The 25,594-nt window shown below is 39.2% G+C and overlaps 2 protein-coding genes across 2 annotated transcripts; both read right to left on the bottom strand.

Annotated features, from left to right (window-relative positions):
• Window positions 1-935: 935 nt before the first annotated feature.
• On the bottom strand, window positions 936-18,048 carry LOC146316963 (tyrosine-protein kinase CSK-like). The gene is made up of 13 exons (XM_084733749.1): window positions 17,784-18,048; window positions 10,854-10,951; window positions 10,617-10,730; window positions 9,199-9,311; window positions 6,126-6,345; window positions 4,257-4,350; window positions 4,088-4,153; window positions 3,857-3,956; window positions 3,668-3,758; window positions 3,496-3,569; window positions 3,163-3,358; window positions 2,973-3,059; window positions 936-1,969 (listed from the first exon to the last, which is right to left on the bottom strand). Exons 2-13 carry the CDS (start codon window positions 10,866-10,868, stop codon window positions 1,784-1,786), a joined length of 1,356 nt encoding a protein of 451 aa, XP_084589875.1. The 5' UTR covers window positions 10,869-10,951; window positions 17,784-18,048; the 3' UTR covers window positions 936-1,783.
• A 3,033-nt stretch (window positions 18,049-21,081) lies between these two features.
• On the bottom strand, window positions 21,082-25,467 carry edc3 (enhancer of mRNA decapping 3 homolog (S. cerevisiae)). Its single transcript, XM_084735003.1, has 7 exons — window positions 25,319-25,467; window positions 24,894-25,059; window positions 24,539-24,765; window positions 24,116-24,454; window positions 23,870-24,023; window positions 22,009-22,226; window positions 21,082-21,886 (listed from the first exon to the last, which is right to left on the bottom strand). Exons 2-7 carry the CDS (start codon window positions 25,055-25,057, stop codon window positions 21,552-21,554), a joined length of 1,437 nt encoding a protein of 478 aa, XP_084591129.1. The 5' UTR covers window positions 25,058-25,059; window positions 25,319-25,467; the 3' UTR covers window positions 21,082-21,551.
• Between the last annotated feature and the right edge of the window lie 127 nt (window positions 25,468-25,594).

Raw genomic sequence — 25,594 nt, 5'->3', positions numbered from 1 at the left:
TACGGAGTGAAGCTCTTCATTAAAAACACCACCTTTGGTTGCTACGCTCTTCTGCGGTATTAATTCATGTTAGTGTTTTCATACATATGAGATCTGTCGCCATCTAGCGGTAGCTTGTGCGAATTCATACAGTGTTTGTACCATAAATGAACTAACTGTAATCCTGAATGTATTTTATGTTTAAATTAATAAATTACCTGTTTCACATATTAATAATATTAAAGGCTTTGGAATTTGTAGATTGCTGAATAGATTGTATGTAGCTATTGTTGCATTTCAGTTATTAAAAAATATAGTCGTTTTTTGTTATAACGTTTACTTATGTGAATGTAAAATTTTGCTAAGGTAATAAATCAGATTTAAAATGTAATGCTGATTTTATTCTGATCTGCTGACACAGAAAACAAACAGCACATCTTTGTATAGTGATGAAAACGATGAAACAGAAATGTTAAAACGAATCTAATGAGCAAATTCTTTCCAAATAATAACATTACAAGGACATCTCCAAGACAAGTGTATGTTTTTTGGTCAATATTAAATAAATAGATAAATAAATAAATGAATAAGACTATGAAATAAATAATGAATCCTGATATGAATAAACGAGGCAATAAATATAGAATAAAATATAATAGGTTCGTGTAGTGACGGTCCCGGGTCACCAAAAGATACACGGACCGACCCATATGCTGCTGGGTAGTTTTTAATTTCTAATAAAGCATAATAGTTTAAAAGATTATTTATTTTGTTTGTAAAATCTTTATCACCAAAATAACTACCAATTGTGAGTGCCGTATTTGAGCAATTTTATATTTTATATGCTGATGGAGTTTAAACTTCTATTTACTAGTTCAATATTAAATAAATACTTTAACTTACAACACTTTGATAACAAAAAGGGTGTTAAAAATAATTGCTGCAAAAAAAAAAAATCAAAACTTATTATTTTTTATTGTTGAAAATGGCAACACAGTAACTTTATTAACTTTATTTCTATTTCTCATTACATACAAAATCCAGATAATTTGGTTAAATTATTCCCAAAATAAAACATTTATTGTTGTTAGATGGAAAATTGTGTACAAGGGAATGATGTCTGCATGACTGAGCAGAATGATTTTACTGTATCAGTAGTAAAACTCCAAACTTGTGCTTCCTTATTTGACTTACGGGGATCTAAAAGTAGGCATGACATATTTAAAATTACATAACAATGAAAAAATAAAGCTGCATATATTTTTTTTTAACTTAGTCCTTTTAACAAAATAATTCAACATTCATGCAAAACAATGTACCTGGAAACGGACAAAAATAATACAGCGAGTAATATCAAAATTGTATTCCTACTTTTGAAGAGTCTTTCCTCTTTAAACGGACACAAAGGATTCAGTCAACAAAGTCAAATGATGTTACTGTTTACACATTCATAAAATGAAATGATGTCATCAGTATGACAAGATATCAACGTAAAGGACATAAAATATATATAAAAAAACAGGTCAAGGCACTGTGGCTCTGAGGCAGCACTGTGTTCTACAGAAAGACTCATCGATATGACAGTTAATCATTCACTCTTGATAACCGAGCGCACAGACAAACTTAACTAGAGCAACTGAGCCAGTAATTAAGAGTTACTGCAGTTTGAGGTGAAGGATGACACTCAGAAACATAAACATACACAGTCGGCAATCTTTTTTTTTTTTTTTTTCCATCCCAGGTTATGGTCCAAGTGGTCAAAACGAAAGTAAAGTCACTTTTTGCGCCCGTTCTGTCAGATGTCTCATTGTTTTTTTCCCATCCCTTGGCTGATGTGTTGTAGCCACTCCTTCAACATCTGAAAGCTCGGTCGAGCAGCAGGATCCAGGTTCCAGCACTGTTTCATGATGTTGTACACCACCTCGGGACAGCCGTCGGGACAGTCCATCTTGTATCCCTTCTCCACCCGCGGCACAACGTCTTTTAAAGGCTACAGAAAGGAACAGAGAAAAGTTGTTGGGAAAAAGAGTGTTGATGGAAAACAGCTTATTTTGTCGCTCTATTCTGTGTCACATGAAGGATGACATGAGGCAATAAAATGTGAACATTTAATTGAATTCAAGTTAATTAAACATAACATTTCTTTTTAGCATATTAGCATATTAGCTGACTTCCCAGAATGCATTGTTTGAGAGTTAAAACTCCAGAGACCATTCTTTTTTATAGTTTAAAGAAACCATAAGACTAAAACTTGCTGTGTTTCTACTACACCTGAAATTAAATGAAGAACCGACTTTTCAAACAGAGAAAATGGAAAAGGAAATCATTTTTGTTTGCAATGTACATCAGTGTGACTGAATAGTTGGTTCAACTTAATATCTTATGCTTACTGAACATGTTTTCACAGGCACAACTGAATTAGTATCGAGCCTATTTGACTAGAAATGTTTATTTCTAGTCAAATAAACATTTCTAGTCAAATAGAAATGTTTATTTGTTTTGAATCATTACAAAATTACCTAAACTTGTCCTTTCAAATTCAGTCAACTTAACTTTTTAAGGTACCCTGGATACTTTTCTTTTTTTTAAGTTGAACCAAATAGTTTCTTTTTGCAGTGAACTGATTAAAACTTAATTTCTGCTTTTCAAATTTTCTGTAAAGAGGCATAAAGTTTCAAGTTGTTCTTTTTTGTTTTTTTGACCTCTGAATTAATTTCAGGTCTGTATCTTACCTAAAAGAACATACAAGCAGTGTGGTGTTCACACTGTACATTATTATGATCTACATCACTTTTACAGCAATAAACGTCACAATATTTTACAAAAATTCTACCTTTTAGCACGATAAACTAAATAAGATGTCTGGCATTACAGCAAAAGGAAAAAGTCTAGACTGTGAATGCATCACTGATTAATCTCTCTCTGCAGTCAAAGATCTAATTCCTCTTTAGTATTTTCTGTACGCCTCTTTCCAAAAAGGTTTTGATACTTACAATTCTCGGGTAAGGCACTCGACCAAAAGAGTAAATCTCCCAAAGCAAAATACCGTAGCTCCAGACATCTGATTTGGTGGAAAATTTCTACGGATTAAAAGAAAAACATACATGTTAGAGTTTATTTCAATCAGTGGCAGGTTAAGTAAACTACTCGCCATGATAACAGTCTTCTTAAACCACAGTGTACCTTTTCTCTGAGGGCCTCTGGTGATGTCCACTTCACAGGCAGCTTCGCAGTGTCCTGAGTGGAGGAGGCCTCCTTGGTCAGACCGAAGTCGCTGACTTTGGCCATGTTGTCTTCTGACACGAGGACATTGCGGGCGGCTAAGTCACGGTGGACAAAGTTATTGGTCTCCAGGTACGCCATGGCTTCACAGACGTTTCTGTAAAAGTACAAGGGAAGAAAGTTCAAAATCTGAAGGGCGTTTATCTTTAAACTCAAAAACATTGCACCACAGTGCCACTAGTGGTCAAGTGAACAGTATAAAGGATAACAATAGACAACTGCAGGCACACGCACAGTGCAAAACTAAGGAGGGCATCTCCACCAAGTACTGTCCGGCCTCTGGAACGCAAGTAGTCAACCAAACATCCCTGAAAGAAACAAACAAACAAACACACATAAATGCGATGTCTTTCTAACAGACGTCTGGATGTTGTCAAACGATCGGGCAGAGTTTTTCGCCACCCACCTTGGCCATGTACTCAGTAACTATATACAGACTCCCGTTCTCCTCCACGATCACGCCAAGCAGCTGCACCAGGTTATCGTGCCGTAGTTGCCTGAGGAGGGAGAGGAGCGCGCAGACATGTTTAGTCATTTTGTGGGAAAAAAAAACCCGAACAAAAAAATAAGTGACAAAATGTGTAATTTTGCTTACGTCATGACAGAAGCCTCTGCAATAAAGGCCTGTGCCGTGGCATCGTTTTTTATGCACTTCACAGCTACTTTAGTCCCTCGGTAGTCTCCCACCATGACATCTGGAATGATAAATGACAAACAATAACGATGAACTGTTCATCTGTGAAATTTACGTGTATGATCCTGGGCTGACCAAGAATGAACGGAAATTTAGACAGAATAACACATGAATGTTTTTGAAGCCACTTACCTCCAAACTCTCCTTTTCCAATAACCTGCTGCAGCTTCAGGTCCTTTCTGCTCATCGCCCAGCCACCTGCGAGGAATCAACACGCAGCTGAAACATAACAGGCCGGTACACAAACAAAAATCCTACAGTGATGAACTAAATTGTAAAGGAGTGATAAACCGAGACTTACTCCTGGAAAACTCATCCTTGGCGGCCACCGTCCCCTCCTCCAGCTTTGGCTTTATTAATTTGGTGCACAGGCCGTCTGCATCTTTGGTGTAGTGCTACAAATGAAGCAAAACAGAGAAATAACCAAATGTAAAAAGAAAATGAAAGGGAGACACGTCTGCTTTAGCAGATCCCAAAGGTTAATAGTCCAATTAAAGCCAAGAAAATTTCACTAGAGCAAAGGAAAACACCAGAACTGCCTTCAGGACATCAGGTATCCTCCACCTGGACAGAATCAGGTTTGTAGGTTGTAGTGTAGGTTCTACTGAATATCTATATATATATGTATATATTTGAAGTATCTATTGAGGGTTTTTTTTTAAGCTTTGAATGATTGTCGTCATCACTCAAAAAAATCCTTGACAAAATCCTCAGTTTGAATAAAGCAATTCATCAGATTAAATTAGTCTGTTTTTTTTAACTAAATCAACTATATTGCACCGCTCAGGCGCGCGCCTCGCTTTGTGTGCGGCAAACCAGCAGAAATAGTTTTTACACCACAGCGAAAATGTTGATTTCGAAAGGCTAAACGCCAGCAAGTATCGACTGATGCATAATATTTTGTTGGATAAAAATGTGTGAATTTTGGAAATGATTCCATCTGTTGTTTTTTTCAATAAACTTTGACACTTGCAGTTTACAAAACCATGGAGTTATTGGAATCTAATTCTACCAATAGTTTAAGACTAGTAACATTAGTGTAGCCCTCATTTTAGTTCATGGGCCACATGCAGCAAAATTTAATCTCAAGTGGGCCGGACCAACAAAGTCACTGTATAATAACCTCTGAAACACCTCAAATATGTCCCCTTTCTTTTTAATGTAAAGAAGTACAGGTACACTTTGAAAACGTTCACAATCAATGAACTGTTCCTTTGCAAAACAGATGATAAAAAGCCTGTGATGTCTTCAGAAAAAATGCAATTTCAATAATGTCCTTAATTATGACTATAATAAGAATTTGTTGTTTTTTGAGAGAAATGCATTCTGGTCTGGTATTTTGCACTTTGCAAAGCCATTCAGTTCTAGACCGCAAGTCGTACGCTTCACACCCCTGGTATGGTGTTTATCTTTATCTGCAACTGTGCAGAAATACCACGTTTAAACAGAACTAAGAGAAATGCAAAAGTAAAAGTTGCTGTGCAGAATTCAAATGTCAACATTACGAATGAAGCACCAGTTGGTACAGTCCTACTAGAGTGGCAGTTATTTCCTGTTGTTTGTCAGCTTGTACGCTCTTCACCATGTTATTCCGTCTTTTGTTTGTTAATTAATTAATCATACAACTGCACCAAAAGTCTGACATGTGAACATCGCTTCAGTAAAACAGATATGACAAAAAAAAACCCCACAGCATTACAGTTTAGAAGCAATGAAACTCAGTGAGCAGTGCTTCAGAATGACCAACAGAGGGCTGTATAGTCAAACAGCAAGAGATATAAAAGACAACTGACAAGGTTTTCCCTTAAAAAGATCGTTCTAAACTAACTCATACTCCTCTGTTTTACTACTGTAAGATACATACATGTTTCTGTTCAACATAAGCATGTCACACAGGAAAAGGAGCAGCTTTGAGAGTAAAAGGCCTGGTGTGTTTTTGAAGTGAGGACTCTGAACCTAAGCACACTGTTCACTCTTCCTCTTTGACACTTCCTGTTCATTATTTGTTCCAGGAACTGTATGTGGTCGATGTGGTGGCAGAGAGACTCGGGGACTCTCAAACAGGAAAATACAACATGCATACAGTAGAGGACGGCTCTATATAGCAGCGGAGAAAACACTAGAAATACCTTGCTTTATTTATAAATCAAACACTAATTTTAAGCCTTACCTCAACCAGCTGCATGAGGTTTTCAAAGTACATCTCGTCATCGATCGTGAGCTTGCCGTTGTGGTAGATGATGCGGTAGTGCTCCACCTTGCCATCGCAGCTCACACACAGGGTGTAGTCGCCGGGGAAATTGGTGCTCTCTCGCACCAAGAACAGGCCGGTTTCAGGAGGGTGAAGCAACCGCTCTGCCTGGTCCCGCGTTATCTTCCCGTGAAACCATCTGAAAGCAGGAGGACCAGAGGGTTAACAGCACATCACAGCTCTGACTGTCCCAAAACACTAACGTGAATTAAAAGCGTTTGCACTGCAATAATCCTGCAATAAATCCTACCTTCACGAAATCTGTACCGTTCGGTTTTTATTGAATCTGTTTTAAAGAAGTGTTGTGATCATTTTGACATAGTGCTGTTTAATTATATTACATTATACTGAGGAGTATTTCTTGCATGTCTTCCATCCCATTTACATCAATGACACCAGACTAAATCTATAGTAACACCACTCCATATAAGGCAAAACAGTTCAGCAGCACTGCAAACTGCAGCCTCCAAAATGTCCTTTCAGTTGGATTAACTTAGAATTTATAGCAATTTATAGTATTAAACTGAATTCATTTTAGCCAGATGGACCTAATAAACTGGCAACTGAGTTATTATCCTAATTTTAATCTTTTTGTTTCATGTCTGATTTTTTGTTTTCATGTTGTAATGCACTTTGTAGCTTTTTTTTTTTTAAATGCTTGTGTATGAATCTTATGGTGAATCAAAATGAACTGTTTAAAACACCAAAGTCACACCTGAACACAGACAAACTGACATATCGAGGCAGAGGTAAAATGACTGTTTTTGCCAAAGGAGTCTGGTTGCTTTGGAAAGAGCGATTTGGTTTCTGTAATGGTGCCTTGCCATCAGAAAAATCTGTCTGATGGAAAGATAAAGCTGAAAACATTCTAAATATAGTGTACACTCAAACTGATATTGATATTTAGATTAAAATTAGTTTTTCTGTCCACAGCAGTATGTGGCTTAGCTTCCTACACCAGTGCTCCTGCTGCTTCTTCAAACTGGAGGCCTGTTCACCTGCATCAACACACTTTAAAAAAAATCCAAACTATCCCTTTAACGTGGTCTTGCCTTTTCTATATTTCTATTGTCATTGCTTGCAAATGTTTCCGTTCTTGAAAGTTGTTATAAGTGCTGGAATTATTGCCTTCACCAGGCTTTTTTTTCAGCATCATTTGTTTGTTGGTTTGTCTATCAGCAGGATTACGAAAAAAAAAATACCGGGCCGATTTTCATGAAACTTCTTGAAAATACAGTAACATTGACAGACAGAGCATTTGTCCTTGGCGGAGGTCTGTGCCGTTCCAGTTACTTTTAAATTTCATTGAGTAAAGTTAAATTTTATCGTGTTTGTTTACAGGGTTTGTTGATTACATGGTTCCTAATGTGAGCTGATTCCTCTGTTCGTCTCTACATACATACACACAAGTTTATTGTCATTCGTGACATGAAATGCCCGATGACTGTTGCTCGACTGAAACGTAGCTATTGAATAAATTCATCACAAGTGTTGACGACATGCTGGAGCTGATTTTTTAATTTTTTTTTGCCCTGCCTGTCACTGGTCAAACAATCACCTGAAGACATTAATTTCCATTCTCAACATCTCAGATTTATCTAAAGCCTTTGATACAGTTGGTCTTCCCTTATTTTTACAAAGCACATCTTCTGTTAGCGTTTGAAAGGATGCCTCTAACTGTTCTGGGAGCCATAAACTGACAGTGGGTAAAAACAGGGAAGCCCAAATCTAAATTCCCAACGGTTACTACAGAAACGCTGCAAGGATCCATTTTGGGCCTTCGTTGTTGATTCCGTTCCATGAGATTTTGAGAGATTTTCCTCTTTTCCTGTTAAACATATTTCATAATGTTATTATTGACCTTAAATGGGCCGTTAATGGAAATAAACAAATACTGTTCTGGAGATCGGGACGTACAGATTACAGCGATTTGCATATCTGCTGTAACCGGTGTTATTACTGAGAGGGTCACAGACTGTACAGCAACTTCATTTGCATCTGGCTCCATGAGAAAATTACATTTAAATATCACACGCACAGAAAAAAGCTTGTTGGAAAGCTGAGACAAACAGAGACAGAAGCAGCTGTACTCAGGACTTCTTTACCTTTCAGCTCTCACATCAATGACTTGTGATATTTAAAACAGGAACTGCATAGAGGACAAAATCAATTGGTGTTACACCGTTTGTCTTCTTTAAGGGCTGTTATTTCTTTTTTTATTGCTTTTATAATATATATTTTTGTTTTTCATATGCCAGTTTTATACTTATTCTTGTTTGACTTGCAGTATTGTTTTAATCTTTTTTACATTTTCTCTTATATTACATCTACATTTTCGGTCTTTATTGCTATGCACCAATATATCAAGGCAAATTCCTTGTGTGTGAAAACTCACTTGGCAATAAAACTAATTCTGGTTTGTAATGGATATACTTTATTTGGTATTTATGTTTCACATCACCTTTCTGTGGGTGTTTTTGTGACTGGTTGTTGGTCTAGGTGTATCTTAATGAAGTCATTCATGACATAACTCTGTGATCAAGGGCTCTATAAATAAACATTGTGTCTTTCACACACGTGCACATGCATGCACATGGAAACCTGTCTGTCCTGTGGACAAACGATTTTTGAGGTGACTTCAGTTTGAGATAGAAAAGAAACAACAGGAAACTGTGCAGAGCTGGAAACAGACACAAGTGCACTGCAATTATAACACAGCCCGACCCAACTGTGGTCTCCATTCACATAACTGCAGCAGCACTGCCTTCTTGACAAATAGGCCATCTGCCTACAGCAACCACATGGCCATAGGAAGAGGGCAGAGCTATTTTAACCATCACTGCAGACAAGGCACAAAGCTGGTGTGGTGGCGCCCTCGGAGATATAGGCAGCAGATACATAAACCTAATCTGGTTTACTTAGACAGTGAAAGATTACGCTGGATATAAGTACTGGATAGAACTGAATCAAGCATGATAATATGTGTACTCACGGCATTAGACTCAGCTTGCCTCCAGATTTCACACCTTCCCTTTTCTGAACATAGTTGGCTGGAATTGTTCCCTCGCAACCTGCAGCATTTTTAGCTTTGTACCAGTTTGGATCCTGAAACACAAAATGTCAGACATTCTCATATCATTGTTATATTCACACAGCAGCAGCAGCAGCAGCAGCAGGAGCAGCATTTATTTGGGACTTTCTGGCAGAAAGCCTGCCTAACATGTGGTTAATTGTCTATTTAAGCCAAACCATGATTTTTTTCCCCTAAACATACCCAAGTAATTTTGGTGCCTAAACCAAACCAACAGAAAACTTAAAATAATAATAAAAAACTGAAGATAGTAAACCAAATAAGACTAAAATAAGTTGTAAGAACAATTTCTAACAGAAAGCCTTTCTAACGTGTGGTTAACAGTCTCTTTTAAACCAACCCATGATCTTTTCCTAAACTTGACCAAGTAATTTTGTTGCCTGAACAAAGTCAAACTGCAACAGAAAATAATATATCACAATTAAAAAAAAACAAGAAAAGAAGAAAGCTGAAAATAATAACAATGTAGAAAATGAAGATAATTAATCAACTAAGTCAAAAAATAAGTCAACAACAAATCTTTCTGCCAGAAAGCCTTTCTAAAGCATGGTTTGGGGTCTATTTGAAGACAAACAACAATCTTTTCCTGGACCTTATACCAACTAATTTCAGTGCCTAAACTTATCCACACTGTGAAAGAAATGTAAAAAAAAAATATAATTAGACGATTAAATGAGGATTATATGTCAAGTCTAAAATAAGTTAAAGTGAAATCTTTCTGTCAGAAAACTTTTGTAACTCCTGGTTAACTGTCTGTTTTAACCCAAACTATTAATATTTTACTTAGTAATTCTGGTGTTTTAACCTACTGCAACAGAAAATTGAAAATAAAATTTCAAAAAAAGAAAGTGAAGACGATAAATCTACTGAGTATAGACAACTGCCACCGCTGATGAAAATCAGCACATGACTCAGGGAGAAAACATGTTCATGGACGAGGTAATATATCAAGTTTTATTCATGTTTGGTCAAGTTTTCCAACTTCCTCTCTCACCCTCTGACGTATCCAACATATCCTGTGTTTTCCCACAAAGTATAGTGACCAGCTGCTACAAGGAAATGCACCGTTACCATAAAAAAATGGGTTTGACCATTGTTGGAAACATTTGGTGTAATGCAAGTAGACAACTCAACAAAATACATATGTCTAGCGTTTTTAGGTTTTTTAATACAGAATTATTATACGTTATAGCTTTAACCCATTCATCCACCAACCTGATACTATTTCACCTACTTAAAGCCTTTCTGCCAGAAGGTCTTGATGGCTAACTTCTCCCATTTGCAAGGAAAATAAGAAATGCAGCACATGAAAACATTACCTTTGTGACAACAATAATAGTCAACACGTCTCCTTTGTTAAAGGGCAGGTCCTGCTCTGATGTGCCCTTGAAGTTGTACCTCGCCACACACTCTGTGCCCTGCGGCCACGGAGTCTACGGGAACATGAACAGATCACTAATTAGTAACCGCACCCTCGACAAATTACTCATCAGACGGTACTTGTTGTGCATCTGACTTTTGGCGTGTTTGTGCTCCAGAGGCCTACTGTGTCTTACCTGGACCTCTGTCATGGTGAGGCGTTTCAGTCCTCTCACAGGAGATGTTTTCTGGCTGCTATCATTAGAGCTGGTAAACACGCACGCTCCTACAGTACCTATGACAAGAAACAGAATTTAGTCAGTGCTGACGCCCCCCCTGCTTCAGAGATATTCACTTCACCACAAACACAAGCTCAGGAAGATGGCGAATTTGAGGTTTTGTAGGTTATTTTGAAGTGAACAAGAGTCAGCTATTATCAGAACGGTCTAGAGTAAAGACCAGCTCAGACAGTGTCAGTAAAAATAACCTGCTGATACAGAAAGCAGAACTGACAAGTCTTCTTTTTTTTAATCACACTTTCACAACTGGGGCAGAATGTTTCCATGACGTAGACTAATAGTATGTAAATGAACTTTCAAAGTACTTATGGACCAATAACACAAATTAAGAACTCAAACTGACTAAAAACAAAAAGCATTAGGGTTGATCTGCTTTTTATTTTGTATTTCATATGGTAATCCTGTTCATTCTGACCAAAAATGGACACACACCGGGTCTCCAGCTAAGCCTGAATGAGTGGGCCTTGTAGGAATCAAGATAGCTCTCTTCAACGCTGGAATGCAAACTTGTGGTGAGATCTGACCAGGCCTGAGGGAGTCATCCAGCCCAGCGCCTCTTTACGTCAATAAAGCAGCCACTGCAAGAGTAACCATTGGCCTGATTCACCCGGGGCAGCGTTTCCATGATACATGCACAACAAATTAGAGCAGAGGTGTTCCAGTGAAATGATGACCTGTGGAGAAAGTCACTCAGTTCAATGTCCCCCATCGCTATCCTCCCCCCTCTCCTCTCTTCCTGTATCGGTTCCCATGAAGAAGTAGCAGCGCTCAGGGAAAATCCTGGCTTTGATACATCTGTCACTTTACATTAGGTCACATCCTCCGACATGTCCATTTCTATGACATCGACTTCCTGTATGAGAGGCCAGATTTGCAATACTCTGACATCAGGGTGGAATTCATAGAAACTTGAATGATACAAGAGATTGCTGATATCCCCGTTTTTAAAGCGTGTCGCTCCCACTGAAAACATAATCTGACACGTCCCCCATGTCACACTTTTAAATAAATGACCATCCTCTTCACAGATAACACATGTGAGACTAAAAACTCTCATGCGTCCCAGAGAGGACTGTCATCACGCCGTATGATGAGGATGTGGTGGATGTCGTCCCCAGTGGAGTGCTGCAGCTGTCTTTCTGCATCAAGGGACAAAACTATCTGGACACATTTCCCACGCCCAACAACCCAGGAAGGACACCCCAATTTTTCAAACTGTGCGGAAGACCATAACAGGAAAAGAAGATTAAGAGTCTATAGCAGCTTCTTGCAAAGTTAGGGACCCGTTTTTATTGGGTTGCCACTTTGTAAAGTAAAATGCATAACAATGTTGTGATGTTTGACTTTATTTTGCTAATCAAGATACAAAAAAAAAACAGCAATCGTTTTTGCCAGGCTGTTCAGCTCAGATGCTCTGTGTGGGGCTTTTTGCCCACTGCCTGTCTCTCTTCTCAAGAACCTGGACCTGAAAACGTGTTCATGCACTCAGGCTGAGGTAACTGTGAGTCTGACTCCTGCAATTCTCTCACTGTTGATCACGTGTATGATGTTGAAATGCAAATGCAAGAGTTTATAAATGTTGGCTATGTCAAAGCCATTCAAAATGCGGATCTCAAAGTGTTTCATGTGGGTAGGCGTTCAGTAATTATGACGTCCCAGGATGTCAGGGAGCAGCGTTTTGGCTCGGCGAAACATCCCAAGCACTGTAAAATAATGAGGAGAAATAAGGACATACAGGCAGAGGACGGGGTCTCTGCAGATACAGTCACCACTGCAGACTTCTAGTGGGTCATAAGTGGTGATTGAAAGGGATTGTCCTCATATGAGTTCATGCATTACATATTGTGCATTTAAAAATGAACCAATTGGATGAAACAATCTCAGCATTTGGAGCAAAGAATATTTCAAAGAAGCAAAGAAGAGACTTTCAAGGGACAGGGTTTGACAGCAGAAAGAGTAAGTCAGTCATGTGTTTGCAAAATGACAGAAAATAGTAAAAAATATTGATCACCCAAAGCCCAGGGCGAAGACCTTAAATTTCTTGTTTTGTCGTCCTCCTCCTGTCACACAAGAGTAAAGAAACCAGAAAATAATCGTGTTTGAGAAGCTGAAATCAGAGAATTTGGACTTTTTTTTCTTTAAAAATGACTCAAAATGATTAATAGATAATAAAAGTCAACAGTTTCAGTCTGGACCAAAGTGCGCGGCCAGCTGACATTGCCATCCCTAGAACCATAATGCTAGTGTGGCTAATACCTTCACCTAATGCAGGTAAGAAATCTAATCTTCTAACTAAACTCTTAGTATGAGTTATAATCTGAAGAAGTAAACCATGTGAATGATTCCCTGAAAACAAGAAAGCTATCAGAATTTGTTGATTGCAACAGACTCTGTCTGGGCAAAGTCCTCGATGAAGGAGCAAAGTGATCTCACCGAGTGAGAATGGATCAACGGGGCCAACGCTGACACACAACAACAGCACTTTTTAATTTGTCTCTTTTGGGACAGTGAACGCGTCTCAGCAGCAGGCCACCAGCAGCTGATTGAAAGGGACAGAACTCAGACTGTCATGGTGTCACATTGCCATTTCCAGAGAGCTCTACATGGAAACACAGCTTGCTCATTTCAAGACGTGGACAAAGCTGTCGTTGTGAGTCGGTCGAGTTTCTACTGACCCCTGTCCCATTGAGAAGTCCATCATCATCAGTCTGTCCAGTGAAGTGCTTTAAAGGCAGCAATAGAGGGCTAATCATCATCATCTGATGATAGGATTTTCTATTCTGCAAGTACAATCAATTTGTGTCTAATGCTCATATGAATTCTACTTTAAAAATAGAACAAAAAATCACCTCACAAACACCGAACAACGTCATGACAGAGTGATTGAAGAAGTGAATTATTCCGCACATCCGACTGAGAAATGTTGTCTGCTACAGGAGAAATGATGCATGACATAAGCTACTGAAAGCAACAGGAAGCCAGCAAACTCAGTGACAGACTGAACCTGAATGAAACCAGGAAAAAGCTCAAACTTACACAATCCTTAACAAGTAGTTAAAAAAATAGAGGTGTTATACCTCTTCAAAGTCCATACAGTCCGATTTTGCATATTCTTAGCATCCATATCAATCCTATTGTTCAAACCAAACCGGCTGATCAACATTTGACTCTTGTCTTATGCAAGTCAGTCTGAGTCTAAACTGTTCAAATCAGTGGTAGCCAGGCTGCACGAAGCAAGACAGGACAGGAATGTAGAAATATCTTCTTTGGTCTTGTTTAAATCTGCCACTCCCTCGTCTATCTGCAGACAAAACCTGAGGTGAAAACGCTGAATGTGCTAGGTGTTGCAAAAGCTGCTGTAAAACAAGTAAAGTGTGGAGGGCTGAAAGCCTTGTGGACAGCTTTAAAAAAAAAATCTCACTCAAATGGATGAGTCTTTGAAAGGTTATTTTAAAGAACAACTAGGCCACCTTTAGCCTTCATATTGTCAGTGGTGGAAAGTAAGCACATTTACTCAAGTGCTGTACTTGAGTGCAGTTTTTAGGTACCTGAACTTTTCTTGAGTATTGTCATTTTATGCTACTTAATATTGTACTTTTTTTGGGGCACCGTGGGTCCAAGGGTTTCGTTTCCAGCCAGCATTTTGGCTTGTGACTCCTTACAAACAAGTAGTAGCCAGGTTTTCAATCCAAATGTATTGCACAATTTTAACCAAATTTAGAGTAAATTGTCTAAAGAAGACCGCGCAATAAGATGACGTAATTCAAAGAGCGCCTGTTGAAACCTCAAATGTGAAAAACAATGTAGGAAACACAAGAGCAATATGACATTTTTTTTTGTTTTAATGTGAGGAAGGCTACATCAGATCGTCTGAATTTATATATTTACCCCCTATTTACACATTTAGTTTTATTTCCATTTTTTATTTATTTCCATCAAGGTTTTCCAATGCAACATTAAAAATGTGCATAATAATACATTTTTTGAAACATGTCTACTGTCTACTTGGGGCCTGTTGTCATATTTGATATGTTTACGAGTTGTCAGTTTCATCACAGAGTCATTTCCCTCACAAGGATGAGAGAAAAGGCCAAAACATTAATTTAAATGGTTATCAGAACCCCTTATCTTGTGACCTCTTAAAATGGCCTGAGCCCTAGATTTGGAACCACTGGATGAAAGTACCTAATAGGACCTAAAGTAGATGAAAGTAGCTCCTCTGCGACAACAGAAAAATATGCATTTTTTTCCTTTTTATCCTACTTGTGCCATCTATGTCACAAATACTTCTTTTTATACTTTTAAGTGTATATTTTCACTTGAGCTTTTTGCGTGAGTATTATTTTAAATGCAGAACCTTTACTTGCAATAAAAGCTACTACAAAGAGCTTTCATAATTTGTTGATTTCTGAGGTCCCTGTGGACAAAAGTAGTAGTTTTTTTCACCTTAATATTCACAAAATCTAACATCAAAAATAAAATTCTCTAAATAAAAATCTACTCCTACTTCTTTTTAACTGGTTAAGACACTACTCACTATAGCTTTGGCTGAGAAAATGTAAACACAGGCTTATTTTCATCCGATTTCACGGAGAATTCAACCCGGTGGCAGCCATTAAGAATAACTATAAACAGCCATTCTTTTTCGCAGATGGTTTCATTTGCACATGTAGGTCATATAGAGGCATGAGTATTAAATTAAGATCATCATAACCATTTAAAAACTCCTTAAAGTGTATTTTGCTGATAATACTTATGTGCATTTTTGTGAGTAGGACTTTGAACACAGAACTTTTAGTCGTAATTAAGTAGTCCTACATTAATGCACTGATACTTTTACTTGCGCAAATGGTCATTCTTCCACCACTGGATATGCTGTAGTATGTCTCAATGACCATACTGTCTGAGTCATTAGCTGTGAGCATCCCTCTTCTATGTGCAGCAGGGGGCCTGGGTAAACTGCCCCTCATCCTGACCCTCCAGCCTCCAGGATGCTCCGCGACTGCTTTGATGCTGCTGTCCTGTTATCATCACCATTACAGCAGCAGGGAAGCAGGGCCAAGAGCAGACAGAAGGAGGGGAACAATGATTTCTGTCCATATCCGCTGAGCTTTTATCTGGCAGAAATACAAGCAAACACACCGAGCGGTGAGAAATGTACAAGAAGGAGAGAGAGAGTGCATGCCAACAGATGACCCAGCTGGGTCTGACAGCCTGCAGATGTTCTTGAGGAGCCTCGGAGGAGGAAATCACCTCTGCCTGCGGGACAACAGCTGGACTCTGCTGCAGCAGCACGGCTCACTGAAACGACTGTCTGTAGGATGTAAGGGGCGGAAGCACGAGTCCAGTGGCAGGCCCTGCAGTACAAGCCGTCATTGTATCACTTTAACGACAGGCAGTTTTGCCTGTGAGGCTCAGTAACAAGGCAAATGACAGAGTATACACCTAAACCTAAATGTCCTGTTTATCATAAATAAATAGAAACTTTAATGCTGAAAAACAAGGTTCTTTCAGAGTAACGGGAAGAGAAAATCAATGATTGCTAGTCAGGGGTAATCCCCCTTAATTTGACATCCAGATATAATAGTGAAGTTTGCATTTTACTCCCGTCCAAAGTTCAAACAACACAATGAAGGTCTTCACACTCATGACACTCTGATTAACAGATGATTTGATTAATTGTACTCATGGAAAAACACCATGTCTGAGAGGTGGACTTCCGTGCTATGCACACACCATGCAGTGCAATGCTGCTCTGCTGATGCAGCCATGCATGACACATTACAGGGTAGCAGCTATGCTTTGCTGTGGTTTCATGAGCTCTCTTCATCTTGTTTCACCAGTTTAATCCTTCTTTACAGTTTTGTCACACTCTAAAAGAAGAATCCTCTATGGAACAGACCCTGAGGCTGTGCCAGCACCAGACTGGCTTCAGTCTTTTTTTTTTTTCCAGAGAGTTGCTGACCTTTGAGGGAATTCCTGTTTCAGCCGGGGCGGCATCACCCCGAGAAGGTCCTCAGTTCCTCCGTCTGACAAATGCCGCTTTCAGTGAACTTTTGTTTTCTGTTTGGCACTTGCTTTTAAATGCATTAGTAGCTTTTTCCAGATTTTTCATTAAGTGTTTCCTGACAATGACAGACCAAATGAGAAAAGGCAATATCAAACTGGGAGGCAAATAAATCTATGCAAGTCACATTTCTGCAAGAGCTGCCAGCTCTGCAGAGTCACTAATGGCTTCATAAAACTAGTGAATGATCACAGCCTCTGTGACAGTTGCATTGGTTCTTCCCCCCCCAAAATTGTTGATTGTTTCCTGACGATGACAGACTAAATGAGAAAAGGCGATGTCAAACTGAGAGGTCTGCAAGTCATACATCTGCAAGTGCAACCGGCTCTGCTCAGATCGCGGGGCCCTGTGACGATTACGAGCAATATCTCCAGTCATCAGAAGACCATGATCAGTATCTATACACCTTTATCTACCAAGTTGTGACAATGTGGAAAGCTGCATGATGCAACTGCTGCACCCCAGAAAAAGTCAGAGGAAGTGGCAGAAATTTGAAGTAGGAGGATGTTAAATAGGCACGGCTGTCATGCAACGCATCTCACATTTATTCTGTTTTTTGAGCTGCATCTATCACGAAAGGAAGTGAAGATGAGCGCTTATAACGTGCGTGCCACTTGTCATAACCTCCAAACCAAAGTGCATTCATCAGAGCTGTCAGTCACTGCACATTAATGGATGAAAGTGTTAGATATTTTTAAAAGGCATAACACGACGTAACCGCTTTATAGAATATGTGCGCCATGTCAAAACAAAAGTCTTACCTGTTCGCTGGCAAATTCCAGAGGTTTGAGACGATAACAGGTGATTCTGCTACTGCCCGACGTCTGTTTTCATCCGAGGGACAGCAGACAAACTCCCATTCACGACATAAACAACCGACAGATGTTGTCGAAGCGCAAAAGTCCTGATGAGGAAGTGAAATGTGTCTCAGGTGACTCGAAACTTCAGCAGTCCAAAAGTACCTCGGTAAAATCAGCTGAGACCGTTGCTGGTGTGTCTCCTGTCAAAATCATCTGGGAGAAAAAAAAAAAAAAAAATCACCCTTCTGTGAGGAAAAAAAAAAAAAAAAAAAGTTTTCTGTGAGGTAATCGCTGCGGTTTCGACCCGCGTTCAGAGGAAAAACGTTCAATGAGTCAGAAAACGCAACAACGCAACTGGATTAAAAAGCAGCGACGTAATAAACGCGATTCAGTCTAAATTCGAGTCAACTTCAGGCTGCCCAGCTCCTTTTCCCCGTCAGAAACGTTTTAAGTTTTTTTGCCCCACCTTTATTTTTTTGCATCGCACATGCGCGTTAATGGTAAACCAGTCGGTCTAAAAATGGATCACCGGGTCTATCTAAGTCAAGCTGGTGAAGGAATTTGATCAGTGTTCACAAGAAGAAGCCCACAAAAGAAAAAAAAAAAAAGTGATGGTGAACTGTTTTATTAGATTCAATCTGCAGACATGACACAAGTAGGACTGCACAGGATTTTTGCACCAGAATCTTGACAGTGAACTTCAGTCCCTCCTAAAAAGGAAACAGTTGTCATGTCTAGACAAAACCTCCCACTGCATATTTAATGCGATTTTTATGAACTGCAAACTGATCTCGCGTGGACTAAAACACCCAGTGCAGATCTGAGACTCTTTAACAAGTGATTCTCAAGAAACCTGTTTGAACAATTTTGCTTTCAAAAAACAAAAAAAAAAAAAAAAATCACCACCTGGTTTCTTGACTGTTCACATTAGAAATATGTAAGAGGAATACTAATCTTTGAGGAAATAGTATTCGGTTCATAACGCTGCCATTACAGCAGAACAAGGAAGAGAGGAGCCACCAGAAGTGTGTGGGCTCATGGCCCCCTGGCGGCCAAAGAGAAACACAAATTAAGTTCACATTCAGTAACGCTGGCTGGTTATTTCCAAGCCAGACTTGTCTCAACAGATGAGACATAACACATCAGGCCGGAGGAATGTACTTGGAGAAAGGACAAAACCTTTTGTGCGTGAAAGTAATTTTCACTGGATCAGTTTATGAACCCTGCGCAGGATAATGTGCACAGATAAAAAACAAAGCAAATATGCAAGTGTCTTTAACCCTCCTGAGACTATAAACACTTTCAGCTGCATTAATCCATGTCCCAGGTGATTTATAACCTCTGCAACTGTGAACTGCTTCAGTGCTGCCCTTGATGACAAGATTTAAGGACAATATGCGTGTCCAGTGAAGATCTGGTGAAATCTGGACGCATTTCAAATTTGTTAAGCTTATTCAAACCTATCTGTCAGGAGATGTCTTCAGCCCCTGTGTCAAGGCCTCAAAAACATGTGACAAAGCTCACCTTGATTTATGTTTCACAGTCTAAGCTTTAGGTTTCACGGTAAATACCACTAACAGTCAAGGATGTGACCATGCCGGTCGACCCATCAACAATTCCTCGTCACAAAGATCCAATCTAACTGGCTCAAAGAGGTTACCGTGTTCCAGTGCAGGATACTGCATTTTGATCATTGTGACTTTGATTAAAAAAAGCTGTCACATGGTTTGAAACTTAAAGGACCATACCCGTATTATTTAGCTTAATTATTATAAATCACATTAACTTCCAAACAATACAAAAATCTACTAGGACACTCTTGTAACTCAAGTCCATCACAGACAATCTCAAGTATACCTTTGTTTTTGTCAGTGTAAAGCAGCACAGACTTTTGAAATCTGCAATTTAACAACACTACCACACAACAATAGTGTGAAACTGATCAAAACTGCCATAGACTTGATGTTCGCTGTGACAGATTATGAAAGTGTCTGCCAATTGATTTTTATACTGTACAGCAAATACTAGAAGCTAACAGAAAAATAACTAAAAACGTAAACCTGTAGTCTGCATTTAAAACATATTGGCACAAATGTTAAATATACATAATTTGTAAGTTAAGGAAGTTAAACTTGCTGTCACTCTGGTATGGTCCGTTAACTGATACAATAGAGAGCTGAAGTGAAATCAGAAAATCCAGGTTCTGCTCCAGAAGTAAGAAACCTCAAAAATCTCACTGATATCTGTAACTAGAGATGAAACGGTATGAAAAGTTAACATAAAAACCCACATTGAAACTGAGCCTTCCTCAACACTTCACTTCATGGGTTTCAACAAGGAAAATATTTATATTTTTACCACCCTTTAATGAGCATGAATTCCCATAAGCCCTATACCTTTTCTAGATATGGATGAAACTCCAGTAGCTACGCTGCCACGATTGTAGTTTTTCATGGTAGCACTGACAGACAGCATTGTATTAAAGAAGCTAATGGAACAGAGGCTAGCCAGGATGCAACTTCACAACTTCAGCTCTCTACTGTACCAAATTTTTTGTTAGCAAACCTTTTTTTTCCTCTAAAAAGCAAGACTGCTAAAGGTTTTGCAGGCTGTGTTATCTCATCAAAACTCTCATTCATCACAGCCTAGACTCACAAGACAGTCTCTACACGCTTCGCTAAACAGACACTGAAGACAATCTCCCAGTTTTTGTTACTAAAACTGGATGGAAACAATTAGAGTTTAAAACACACCTCCATTACTGAACCAAAACAAAGTCTTTAGGACGGCCCTTCATATTAAAGAGAGCATTGCTTCCAGTAAGGCATGTCCTTGAAAAAACATGTAAGAGGTGTAGGTTTGTTAGCGGCTGTTTTCGCTGCAACTACTTTGCAATTGGAAATCTCCAGACAATCAGCAAGCAGCAAGATCTCCGATTGTCTAGCGAGACTAATCACAGCCTAATTTTTATCACATATAACAATCAAAACTGCTAATACCTGGAGTCTCTCCAGAAGCTGCCCTATTCAACACTGCTTTAGTTTGAAAATTCAGCATAATTCACAGAAATGACAAATGTTCCACATTTGCTTAGATGTAATTTCTACCCTAATAAAACATCAGACAACAGTAACTTAGTGCTGCTGCAGAGTGTGGCAGGCCAAAAGCAAAGCCATTAACAATAGTAACACCAATATACAGCAAGATGGATTTCTGTTGTCTCATTCAGATTAATGTAATAATGTTGCACTTCCATGAGTTATTATGGTGGACCGTTTATTCACCGGATGGCTTTGGAATGAGGTTAGATGACAGTGACATTGAGAAATATTCCATTTTAAGTCAGAGATTGTCCTATTCAATTCAAAACTGAACACTATGTCGTATTATTCTTGTTTTGACACTTCAGCTATACCCATCTTCCAAATACCTTATAATATTATGTAAATACAATGGTATCTACATAATTGTGAAGCCTCTAATGGTCAACACATTCACTTTTTCAATAAAGCTTTTTCTATGCTACCTATGAGCACTTAATCTCTGAAGATGTACCAAGCAGTGGTCCTTCAGAATGAGGACAAAGTCCTGTTCACATGTTGATGGGTTAGAAACTTATTGGATGAAGTGAAAAGCAGCTGAAGCTCTGGAATTATACAGTAAGGCGCCAAAACCCAAACGGTCATGGAGGGTGAAAGATTCAATCTGTCATGTTGACCATTAGTCCCGTTATGCAGAGTGCAAGGGGATGACAAATTTGCAGCCGAAAGGAGAGTGGTACTTGATTCCTACTTCCTGAAACACCTGGCGAGGGATGCCTATGTCACACAGGTAAACCCTGCCAGCCCCTTCAGCGAGGGAGAGCGGGAGGCAAAGAGAAAGGGACCACTTGGCCTCGACCGCCTGCCCCTTTCCACTACCAGGAGGGTCTAAACTGAGCACTGGCGCTCGGTTCTGGTTGGCCCAGTCTGCGGCTGCTCGGTACCAAGGCTGATCCATCAGGAATGTGTTCTCGTGGCAGTCCAGGCAGTTAATGATTAGATCCACCGGGGTGTCTGGAAGGTCTGTGGAATGCGAGAGAAAAATTGAAAAATCTCCAAGCACATTGCTGGACCTGACCAAACAGAATACAAATTGTGGGGGGAAAAATAATACAAAAAAAATAGTGGCAGAAAAATATACCCACCTTTGATACTTGACACCTGTTTGCCACCAGTCTTATTGAAGAGTGTGAGCTCGCTGGTGACTGAGTCGAGCATCTTGACAAAATTGGGCAGAAACAGGATAACCTCGACTTCATGATTGGCCAGGTGACGACCACAGCTGATGCCCTGAGCTCCCTGAACGTGGGGGCCACACAGCAGAGCCACTGTGGGACGCTGGTGTAAATTTTTCGGAGTGAATCTGGAAAGGACATGAAAATGGAACCAAGTTTATTTCCCAAATTTTGTGCTAACCAAGCACTTCCTGCCAGTAAATTCATATTTGCCATATAAAACAATAAGGTTCACTCGTATGTAGGGGTGTGACAGCACGTGTACAGGAGGTACAGGACGCTTGTAACAGTATACAGCTTCCTCAGTTTGGTTTGGTTTTGGCCCTGTGACCCAAACAATTACTGTCAAAGTAGCCTACTTCTATTTACTACTCACATGTACACAACAGAAATTCTAGTGCACAAATTTAACTAGGAACATTTTGGCAGTGCATCAGTCTATGAGCATTGTAGCCAGGTTGGCCTGGTTGTCCAGGTTAGTTGAGATCAACATTCAAGTTTCAAGTTTATTTAATTACTCTAGACCACGCAACACTCCCATCTGAATGACAAATACAAATATGGGACCACAGCTGAAGGATCCTAACAACATTTAGATCCGCTGTATGGGAGCATTAGTTTCCCAGTTAATAACAGTGAAAATGGACAAAGATCAGACAAACATCCCACTCAGTGGAACAACACAAGAGAGACTGGAAGGCAAGTCACTTGTGCATTTTAGTCAGTCCATTGTGCCCGCCCTTTTTAAATGAGTGGAAGCTGCAGTTAAGGAATTGTCAACAGGTGAGTCATATGATGGAACATTAGTGACATTTAAGGCTGCCCCTGAAAGTCAAAGATTCTAATCATCAGTCGGAGACCTTTACAACCCAAGTCTCAAAATCCCCACAAACCACAAAACTAACTGTGATGGAAGTGGAGTGTGCTGGAATTTGTGCGCAGGAGGACTCACTTTTACTTTCTCTGTGTTGAAATTTGATGTTTTCACGTCATGGATAACAAAAACGGCAGTAAAAGGGGAGTCGTAATGGCAAAACACACACATGTGGACTGATATAGGACTTAAGTATAGTGCTGAACTGAGGGGAAAAAAGTACAGCCATTCTGACATTTGCATTATTTTATGTTTATGCTTACTAGTACAAGTTACAGCCAATAAGCCCTATTTATTTTTTTCAAAATAAAACCCGAAAATGTTATTGTCCACATTTTTCACCTTTCTGTGCTGTACTGAAAATGTACCGAACCATGACTCTATAAAGAAAGTACATAAGAACTCTATTAGTATGCAGACCTAAAGAGTCCAACATTTAAAAAAAAGGACAAATACATTAACAGATAAATGACAGTGATACATAAACACAGTAATTGTGGAATAATCCAATATACTTTTGAAGCTCTGCTCAGTATTTCCCTCCACTTCTTTTCTGATTATTTATTAATGCCTCATAAATATCTAACAAATAGGGTTTTAAATAAAAATAAGACTTGCATCACACATGATTTTGAATGCTGTTGCAGTTAAAATGTACCTTGTTAACAACACATAACAAAAAGCTTTATCTTATCTTAAGTTATAGCCACTGTAAACAGATAAATAACTAATTTCCATGATAAATGAACACTAAACTGGTCAGGGGAAGTTATTATTGGCAGATCTTTTTTGTAGGCTACTAGGTCAGCAGGCAATAAAATAAACTGAGTAGGACTTAACTGTCAATAAACTAAGGGTGTTTTCATGTGTGCTTAGAAACCATCACACTATGCGTACCTGTTGGGTCCACCCAGCAAAGTAAGTGCCATCTGACTGGCACACACTCCAGTCATCTCAAGTCTTCGCTCCAGTGAGAGACCATGACGCTCAGCAACCGACAACAGACGCTTGTGTAGTTCATAGGATATACTGGGCACAACAAGCCCAGAATCTGTATGGAAAAAAGGACACCAGTATGTAACAGTTTACTTCAGATCATTTAATCCAACTTCCATTTGTTTCATTACAATGTGAAACACTTACCAGTGCAGTACTCTTTGGCCCCTGGCTGCGGTACAGTAATCTGTCTATACACAATAGGTTTGGCCTCCAGGATGTTTTCATCATGACGGTACCGTGAGGGTGTCTGATCTTGAGGTGTCCCACGAGACCTTGCACCATTACGGCGCTCTGATATGTCAATTTCTGAGAAAACTGCTGCTTTGTCAAAAAGAGCCAAGTTTCCTTCAAAATCAAAGTCTGTATCCAGCCCGTCATCCATGCCATCACCAAAACACTCATCATCTCTGTGCTTCATCTGGCCATTCTTCACTCCATTCTTTTTTGGCGTCACTTGGTTTGCCCCTCGACTACTGGATGACCCTGATGGGAAAAAAATATATAGTAAGTCTCAACGTAACAATCAGCAAAGTCTTTTCTGACTATGCTGTACTATATTACACTTACAGGAGTTGTGTCTTCGTCTGAATCCTTTTGGCTGACCGGGTACATCCAGATGACGATCTCCGTAGCTTTTAGAGCAGTGCTGAGGAGAGTTTAGTTTCTCCACGGACCTTGGGTCACCCTTTGGGACTGCTACTGGTGCACTGCTTACCTTTGTATTAGTAGTAGAGTTGTTCCTAGCATTTCCATTCCTGATATCTAAAATCTTTAGTTCCTTTATGTCAATGGCACTACAGAAAAACGAATAAAATACTACATTAAGACAAGGAGACATACACACACCATTAAATATGTGGGAAAAACAAACAAACAAAAAAAAAAAAAAACAATGGCCAAACAATTCGTGGTCTAGCTGTACCTGAATGTGACCTCGGGAACTGGGCACTTGACTCCATTATGGAAAGGTTGTCTTAAAGAGATGGTTTGGCTGGACTGGTCCACAGATACCACTTCTCCTTGATAGACTCCCAGTGTTGGCCCACAGTTAATTGACACCAAACTACCCAACCAATCCGCAGCCATGACTGTACAATGATAAAGAACATAAGTTAGAATTTAACCTTACTTGATAAAAAAAACAACCAGTAAAATCTTTATGTTAAATGAAAATATTTCTGACAGTAGGATAATGAAATATTAACTGCTTGACGAACAGTTATGCTAGCTGACTAGCGTTAGCGTCGGTCGGCCTGTTATCGTGCCGTTAGCTAAATTACTGTCTAGCGTTAATTTCAAGACGCAAACGCTGTGTTTGATTAAAGACGTTGGGTTAAAGTGAAGTACCTTTCCGGAATTAATGCAAAACACACTCCTTAAGGACACAAATGAATAAAGTGTCAAGTTAAGTGCTGAGAGGAAAATTATTGCTATCTTAAACAGTTAGCTTTTAGCTTCTTGAATGGTCAAAAGCCGCTGCTGCTGCTAGCTTCTGTATGACGACATCCGGCTTGTTTTCTAAGGCATTTTTCAAAATAAGAGCTTAACCGGAAGTATTTCTACGTAGGTCTAAATGTGATATTAAAAGTTTGTATATATATTTGTATATTTTGGGTTTGTTTA

This window comes from Lutjanus erythropterus, chromosome 13 (assembly GCF_056507025.1).
Source record: "Lutjanus erythropterus isolate fLutEry1 chromosome 13, fLutEry1.hap2, whole genome shotgun sequence".
NCBI lineage: Eukaryota > Metazoa > Chordata > Actinopteri > Lutjaniformes > Lutjanidae > Lutjanus > Lutjanus erythropterus.
The sequence above is the reverse complement of the archived record's forward strand: the minus strand, read 5'-3'. Positions and strand labels throughout refer to the sequence as shown.

What these genes read in the sequence shown, in the direction of transcription:
- LOC146316963 (XM_084733749.1), bottom strand. An exon ending in CTATTATTGTTGTCACAAAG is followed by an intron (nt 9,312 to 10,616) that starts GTAATGTTTTCA and finishes TTTGTGTTTCAG; the next exon opens with GATCCAAACTGGTACAAAGC. An exon ending in GCCCTCCTTAGTTTTGCACT is followed by an intron (nt 3,359 to 3,495) that starts GTGCGTGTGCCT and finishes GTACTTTTACAG; the next exon opens with AAACGTCTGTGAAGCCATGG.
- edc3 (XM_084735003.1), bottom strand. Translation starts at nt 25,057, where the DNA reads ATGGCTGCGGATTGGTTGGGTAGTTTGGTGTCAATTAACTGTGGGCCA. An exon ending in CAGACGAAGACACAACTCCT is followed by an intron (nt 24,455 to 24,538) that starts GTAAGTGTAATA and finishes TTTTCCCATCAG; the next exon opens with GGTCATCCAGTAGTCGAGGG. An exon ending in ACAGGTGTCAAGTATCAAAG is followed by an intron (nt 21,887 to 22,008) that starts GTGGGTATATTT and finishes CGCATTCCACAG; the next exon opens with ACCTTCCAGACACCCCGGTG.